Here is an 8,389-nt window from a genome sequence, read left to right as displayed (position 1 = left end):
GAGTAGTATCACTTAACGACATCGGTGTTCGAATCGGTTATTAACCGGTGTAGTATCACTTAACGACACCGTTTCATCAACGGTGTAAAACCGATGTAATATTATATGCTAATAGCACCAGTTTTGGCAGCGGTATACAACCGATGTAATATTAGTTAATAACACCGGTTTTGCAGCGGTGGAAAACCGATGTATTATCAGTATTTTTTAACAGCATAAATTTGATTTCCGAAACAGTGAAAAACCGACAATAACCAAAAAAATACACAAATATTCACAAATTACACAAATATTCTTCTTCCAACAGTATCCATAAAATACACAAATATTCACAAATTACATAAATATTCTTCTTACAACAGTATCCATAAAATACACAAATATTCTTTTTACAACATCAAAAGGTAATAGATATTGTACACATCAAGGTAATATTCGTAATTTACATTCCATGCAAATGCATGCATCATCCAAAGTTTTCAAAAATCAAATACCTTTCCTACTCAAATGTAATCTAGCATTCATTCAACCCACTCGAACCGCACTTCATCAATTTCAACTCTGGAGTACTTAAGATTTGTAAACTTTAAAAACACATAAATAATATATTAGTAAATCAAGACCAAAAATCATAATTGAAAAAGCAGTAAGAGCACCAGGTAACAAGATGAGTAATTGGAATGCTTAAAAAGAGAAACGTTCATCAATTATCTCAACCACAAATAAATAGAAAGAAGAATCAATGATGTAAGATACTGATATAGTCCAACACCAGCACAAATTCAAAGAAGAAATTACCTATCTTTGTAAGCTGAAGCCAAATTTGCATGGGCTTTAGGCATAGTTGGTCTGATATTCACAGCACGTATATAATCCTGAATTGCTTCAGTAACTCTACCAATCTCCTTCAATGTGTTCCCTCTATTGACAAGACCATCAGCAGCAGTCTGCGAAGAACTTCATTGTAACAGGCTATCACTTCTGCATAATTTCCCTGGTGTAATACAAGAGAACTATCAATTTCCAACTAGGGGCAAAGATAGCAAAGAAGAAGATAGACAAATTATATGACTTTCTTCCATTAAATGAGGCAATATGCAGTAACTCTCAAACTAGCGATGAAAAAGGCAGATATAGTACTCTACCTGTTGCTTGTATATAATAGCCAAGTTGTTGAAGGGCGCAGATATCCCTGTTGTAACTGCTAAAGTTGCCTTATAGAATGATGCAGCAATACTCATCATGTTGCTGCATGAAGAGAAGTTTCATAAAGGAACAAAAATAAACTATTCGCATAGTTGTCATCAAACATTTCTAAAGCTTACCAGTCCATGTATATGTTGCCAAGGCTTGACAATTCTTGTGGATGGTTAGGTTGTAAAGCAAGGCATGACTTGGGAAAAATTATTAAAATGAAGTTATTCAACAAGGAAAAAAAACTTAAGAGAATAAAAATATCCAAATTAAAAAGTCACCCTATAGAAGTTGATAGCCTCTTCCACATGTCCAGCGTCTTTGAGAGCATTCCCCTTTTAATGTGCAAGAAAGTCGGTCATTAACTAACCTGGCTCACCATCAAGAAGGATACCACATTTTGACATATTAGACCATTATCAACTTACTAGATTATTGTAAGCTTCAATAAAGGTAGAATCACAGTTGATAGCTTGCTTGTAATGCAGAATTGCCATGTCAAGTTGACTTTGTTCATAATAGATGCCAGCAAGGTTTCCTGCGTCCAGATAACCCAATGCATAGTTGACATAATAAACTCTCTTCAGAGCATAGTTTGCAGCAAAGTTATCCACAAAATCAAAAAGAGATTAACAGTCCAGTGGAAAAATAGGAGTTATTGAATCACGTAGCATATTCCAGTGAAAGTATTCTGCAATAGCAATGTTATGAAGAACCTGAAATAAATAGAAAATGATTAAGAGTTCACACAAACAAGAACTACACATAGTAAATAAACTTCTCTTCTTTTGTATGCAAGTCAACAACAAATCATCATGTACTTTAAAAATGAGTAAGATATTAGTTAAAATAGAAATATTTAGAGGAAAAAATAGACATGTTTCATATAGCAGCCAATTAATACATTTTGACATGGAGAAACAACATCAAACCCTTAGTTGCAACTATTAAGGAGACCTAAAGACAAATAGTGTAAAAGTCTTCACACAAAAAGTAGAAGTGTGGATACCAAATATGCAATTTCTTCTTTTATATCAAACCCAACAAAGAATCATTGGATCACTGTCATCTTTGGGAAGTAATGAGATTTCAATTAAAATAGAACAAATTTGAGGAATTTTACATTCTTGATTTGTATAATAACTGGTCAATTGATCTTCGTATGGAGAAGAACCAAATAAAATATGGTCAGTGTAAAATCCTTATGAGTTGAAGTCGAATTATATTTCAACTAAAATACAGATTAAATCAATGACAAATGATAATCAAAGTGAAGAAATAAACAAGTAGACAATAGGTTCCATTATCACAACAGTTCACAGAACCTAAACATTCTAAAAACACTAAATCTAAGAATTTATTTGTGGTAAAGAATCTAAACTTGTTGCGCATGAAATATAATGAATCTGGAATGCAAATGCTAAACACCCTAGGAGTTGAAGTCTTATGAATGGTCAGGTGCAAGAAAAGGTGAGGAGGGCCCCTTGAGGTTTAATCTTAACAACTTAGCATCTAATATTTGGACGCTAAAGTTAATGCAGGCTGATGACTTTGACTCTGAAATCTACAATATCCACAGTTCACACATGATTACAGTACACTCTTCTTCATAGCAAACAACACAGAGTAGGAAACTACAAGTTCCGTTATGCAAAGTTGACCATAGAGAAAGTTAAAATCCTGTTACTCTTACTTGTTGGTCTCACCGCAGAATTACATCCGTCATTCATTTGCTGGAATTTCATAAAAGATATCCTTAGGTCATTAAGCCATGTGCAAGCTCTGTTCATCTTTTCACCATTTTTAAGCCCCAAAATCTTATATATTTTTCATCATAAAGGACTTTTCGTTTGCTCATAGCTTGGATATGTGGTAGCGCTGATCAGGCAATTTCTTAGATTTAGGTTCAAATGACGATCTATATGACTAAGGTAATCTTGCAATAACTTGAACAGAAATTTGAAATATTCTGTATTTTTTCAGGAGGGATAACTCTAAAAAAGATAATAGCCATTCCATATAAACTATGTGAGTTGAAGTGCTAACTAAGAGAAAAACCACAAAGGTACACAAACTTCCAAAAAAAAATTGTAAAATATCAATTCTGATTGACATAAAAAATCATTACCTAGGTCGAGGGCTACAACTTCTTGACCTTCCTCTTGTCTTTGGAACTGCTTCCATAATTTTTCCTTTATGTCTAGAAAATATTAAAAAAAAAAGATACATACAACTTATTAGATTTCATGTTAAATAGAAAAGAAACATCACATTGCTTACTGTTTACATCCATAGAAGATGAGATACACGTCTACAAATTGACGAGATGCAGTCAAAAGGGTAGCATTACACTATGAATTGTTAAGAGATTAACTAAACTTGTAAAACTCTGCACAAAACTAACAATGTGTGAGGAAGAACCTCAAACAGTCACCCACTAACCTATTGCTAACAATGGGATAGTAGTTTAGAACATCAAAGGCTGCTTGAATTTATTAAATACTAAAAATTCTTTCAAGTATACTTTGCATTTATTGTGCAACTTGTGTTCCAAACAATCATATAAGATTTCCGATGACCGCATTAATATCCCTTGTCTTTGTCTAAGTAACTAGATGCACATCGAAATCAGATATACAAGATCAGAAGTGTTGGAGTGACAGTACTCATGTCTTTAAGATATTAAAATTTGGACCACTTTTCAGTAAATTTGTTCAAGTATTGTAAAGGAGATATACAAAATAATTCTTAAATTCAAAACCTTCCAGTTATTTCTAATCTACTGAATTCAAGTCAGTGCAACAATAGCAAAAAATAATCACTTCAACAAAAAAATCACAAAAGAATACTAGCAGTTCCATAACTTACATACGTTCAGCATTTGGTCCATATTTTGCAAACTAAACCATAATATTCCGACCATCCACATTCCTCCCTACAATATCCAATAAAAATAATAATCAAATTACAGGTTACTTTCCAGAAGATCAAACATCGTCAGAAAATAATTATCAAAACCAAAAATAAAGTAGAAGAAACTTGCCATCAAGTTTATCAACAGCCTTCTGAGCCTCATCAGCATACTTATACCTCACAAAAGCAAACCCTCATGAATCTCCAGTCCTTTGAGTCGCCAAAAGACGAACAAACAATTTAGTAAACAATTGAAACTCAAAAATCGTATCAATAACAGCAATCTCTCACCTCCGGTCCCTTGGAATGAACATGTCAATGACTTTCCCGTACCGATCAAAGAGACACTACAAGAAAAAAACTAATAGACAACGCTTTTAAAGCGTTGTCTTTTTGCCTGAAAAAGCGTTGTTAAAGGCACTGTTGTAAAAAGTCTGCTCAACGACAACGCTTTTAAAACGTTGTCGTTTGTACCAAAGACAACGCTTTTGCAACGCTTTAAAAGCGTTGTCGTTTTATGCAAAGGCAACATTTTGAAACGCTTTTAAAGCGTTGTTTTTGGTAGAAAAGACAACGCTTTAAAAGCGTAGTCATATTTTGCAAAGACAACACTATTACAACGCTTTAAAAGTGTTGTTGTTTTTTTTACAAAGACAACACTTTTTACAACGCTTTAAAAGCGTCGTCGTTTTAAAGAAAAAAATAAAAAAAAATTATTTAAAAATCATTTTTTTTATATTTACGAAACTATTAATTTTCTTTTACCATGTCTAGATTCGAATTTTACATATAATCAACTCAGTTAATGATTTCAAACTCATAAAAATAATAGAAATCTGACGCTGAAGTAATATTAATAATTAATTACATGAAAAGCTAGTAAATATCAAAATTTACACTAATTCTGTTTCAAAGTATATAGTGATATTTGTTGGTGCAACCTTAGGTCAAGGTTGACCTAGTTGACCTGACTCGAGTTGACCTGACTTGAGTTGTATTTTGATGTTTGACAAGAATAGAGAAGTTCTATTTGGATGTTTGACGAGAATAGAAAAGTCCTATTCTGATGTTTGACGAGAGTAGAAAAGTTGTATTCTGATGTTTGACAGAATACAAACTTGGGAGATTGTGGGTGCAATCTTTGGTCAAGGTTGACCTGGTTGACCCGAGGTGAGTCGACCTGATTCGGGAAATCCTGGTGAGTGAAGCCAGGTGAAAATCCTAGTAAGTGAAGCTAGGTGAAAGTCCTGGTGAGTGAAGCCGGGCAAGGGAAAATCCAGATGGATCAAGGATGATCGGACATCTGGTGTTGGGAAGTCCAAGTAGGTCAAGGGAGTGACAGGAGACTTGGCACGGAAAAGTCCAAGCAGGGAGCTTGGTAGAGGAAAAGTCCAGGTATGGAGACTTGGCACGGAGAAGTCCAAGCAGGGAGCTTGGCACGGGAAAAGTCCAAGTATGGAGACTTGGCACGGGAAAAGTCCAAGTATGGAGACTTGGCACGGAAAAGTCCAAGTATGGAGACTTGGTACGGAAAAGTCCAAGCAGGGAGCTTGGCACGGGAGAAGTCCAAGTATGGAAGCTTGGCATGCGAAGTCGGAGAGGGCGCGACAGCTCGTTCTCCGGACTAGGTCAGAGAGGGCTCGGCAGCTCGTTCTCTGGACCAGACGAAGTCGGAGAGGGCTCGGCAGCTCGTTCTCCGAACTAGGTCAGAGAGGGCTCGAGAGCTCGTTCTCTGGACCAGATGAGGAAGTCGGAGAGGGCTCGGTAGCTCGTTCTCCGGACTAGGTCAGAGAGGGCTTGGGAGCTCGTTCTCTGGACCGGATGAGAAAGTCGGAGAGGGCTCGGTAGCTCGTTCTCCGGACTAGGTCAGAGAGGGCTCGGGAGCTCGTTCTCTGGACCGGATGAGGAAGTCGGAGAGGGCTCGGTAGCTCATTCTCCGGACTAGGTCAGAGAGGGCTCGGTAGCTCGTTCTCAAGACCAGGAAGGCCTTAGGATTTAGGGATGGGAAGCTCTATGCGTGGATCGGTCACAGGACCGATCCAGTGATAGGCCTGATCGGTCCGGTGAACGATCGCGTCCAAATGCTGAATTTGCTGATTTCGACGTGGTCTGAAATTCAGCTGTGGCAGAAGAAGGCAGGGGTATCGGTCTGTGGACCGATCCACTTATAGCCTGATCGGTCCACAGACCGATCAGGCTTCGGAGCCAACTCTCACAGAGAGTTGGCTGATCGGTCTGGGGACCGATCAGACTAGGGCCTGATCGGTGCACAGACCGATCAGGAACCTTCTGGACCGATCAGGATGGAGCATGATCGGTCCAGGCCTAGCCGTTGAGTCACAACGGCTAGATTTCTGCTTCTTCTTTGTCTTCTTCACAGGTGCAGGATATATACAAGGTCAAGGGCCTCTACAGTAACTCTTCTTCTTCCTCCTCACCCTTACGATCTGAGCTTTGCTGAGCTCTCATTTTACTGAAGCTTCGTGTGAGCTTCCCTCGGCTGGATCAGTTGCTGCTGTTGTTGGCGTGAAGTGGTTGCTTCATCACCAGTCGATGAGAAGGCAAGGAAACTAGTGTTTTTACATTCATATTGTTCTTGTCTTCTTGCTGTATTTCTTGTACACTCCTATCTTGCCGTTGCAAGAGATTGTGGCGAGGTTTCTCCATCCAGAAGGAGTTCATATTAGCCGGTTATCCGGGGTCTCATCCACCGACGGATTGATAGGCTTCGTCCACCTTACGGACACGCCGAGGAGTAGGAGTATCATCTCCGTACCTCGTTACATCGCTGCGTCTAAGGTTTGATCTTCTCGTTCTCGTTTCTATTATTTTATTTCCGCTGCGCTAACCTAATTCGTAGGAAGAAACGCGAAATTGGGGTTGGCTATTCACACCCCCCCCTCTCTAGCCGCATCCGAAGGTCCTAACAAGTGGTATCAGAGCAAGGTTGCTCTTCGTCGGATTAACACCCGGGGGAGCACAAGCTAGAGAATGGATCGACTCGGAGAAGACATCACGATTCCACCCTTCTACGAGTGTTGCGACTTCGCGTATTGGAAGGTAAGAATGAAGTATTTTCTTATGACTAACCTAGCAAATTGGAATTGTGTACAAGTAGGTTTTATTCCTCCGGTGGATAGAAAGGGAGAACTTCTCAAGAAAAAGAAGTGGACAAAAGAACAAATCCACCAATCCACAATCAACTACGAGGTAACGAAAATCCTTGAATTTTCATTACCTAGTGATATCTTGTGTAAGATAGGTGGATACAGCAATGGCAAGGAGTTGTGGAACAACTTGGCTAAGTTCCATGAGGAGAGCTCCAATTCAAGTCATGAAGAGGAGTCAAGTGAGCCAAGTAGGTCACATCATGGAGGTAAGGAATTAGAAGTTGAGGGCTACTCAACATCTATGGAAGAAGAGGAAGAGAGTTCTTCTTCAAGATTGGTGCAAGAAGAAGCTTCTACCTCCGGAAGGGATGAAGAAGAGAGCTTACATCAATCCTCAACCCTAGGTAACTCAAGCGATTTAATTTCAAGTAAATTACATATAATGTGCTTTGAGTGTAGGGAATATGGGCATTACAAGAGTAAATGTCCAAAGAAGATTAGGAAGACTCCACCGGCACCAAAGGTCAAGGAAGCCGGAGTCCCGAAACGAAAGGGCAAGGAGCACGTGGTGTGCTTCCAATGCAAGCGAAGGGGACATTATAGGAGCCAATGTCCGAAGGGGAGACAATCTCACAAGGACAAGAGACCAAGCACATCGATAGGGGGAGCTAAGGCAAACCCTAAGGTAACCTTTAAGGCACATTCTTGCAATTTGAATAAGAAACATGCTAGTAGCTTTGTTGCATTTGTCAATAATGATAAGCATGATAACAATAGAAATCAATACATGTGCTTAGGTGCCAAACATGTTAGCCTAGGTAAGGATAATTCTAGAAATGCTAACCCTAGAATTAACTCATCTAAGGCTAAGGAGAACCTAGGTAGAAATCCCAAAACAACTAGACATATGCCTAGGAATACCTCAAAGAAAAATGACAAATTAAAACTTGAGGTATTAGAAAAGGAAAATCAAGTCTTGAGGTCAAGACTTGACACTTTAGAAAAGACCCTTAAGAATTTGGAGAAATCATCTTTAGGGCCTAAGGGTCAAAAGCAAAAGCCCAAGGACATGAGAGGTTTGAGTCACAAACCTAAGTCTCAAGTGGTCAAACCCACTTATCATAATGTTCCATTCGATTATGGAACAAGACCTAGGGCTAAGAAGACCATCA

General features: G+C 38.6%; 1 protein-coding gene across 1 annotated transcript; it reads right to left on the bottom strand.

Annotated features, from left to right (window-relative positions):
* Positions 1-657: 657 nt before the first annotated feature.
* LOC122054183 (probable UDP-N-acetylglucosamine--peptide N-acetylglucosaminyltransferase SEC) lies at positions 658-1,930 on the bottom strand. The gene is made up of 6 exons (XM_042615997.1): positions 1,862-1,930; positions 1,623-1,732; positions 1,476-1,529; positions 1,326-1,393; positions 1,146-1,248; positions 658-994 (listed from the first exon to the last, which is right to left on the bottom strand). Exons 1-6 carry the CDS (start codon positions 1,866-1,868, stop codon positions 908-910), a joined length of 429 nt encoding a protein of 142 aa, XP_042471931.1. The 5' UTR covers positions 1,869-1,930; the 3' UTR covers positions 658-907.
* Between the last annotated feature and the right edge of the window lie 6,459 nt (positions 1,931-8,389).

This window comes from Zingiber officinale, chromosome 3A, assembly GCF_018446385.1.
Source record: "Zingiber officinale cultivar Zhangliang chromosome 3A, Zo_v1.1, whole genome shotgun sequence".
NCBI lineage: Eukaryota > Viridiplantae > Streptophyta > Magnoliopsida > Zingiberales > Zingiberaceae > Zingiber > Zingiber officinale.
The sequence above is the reverse complement of the archived record's forward strand: the minus strand, read 5'-3'. Positions and strand labels throughout refer to the sequence as shown.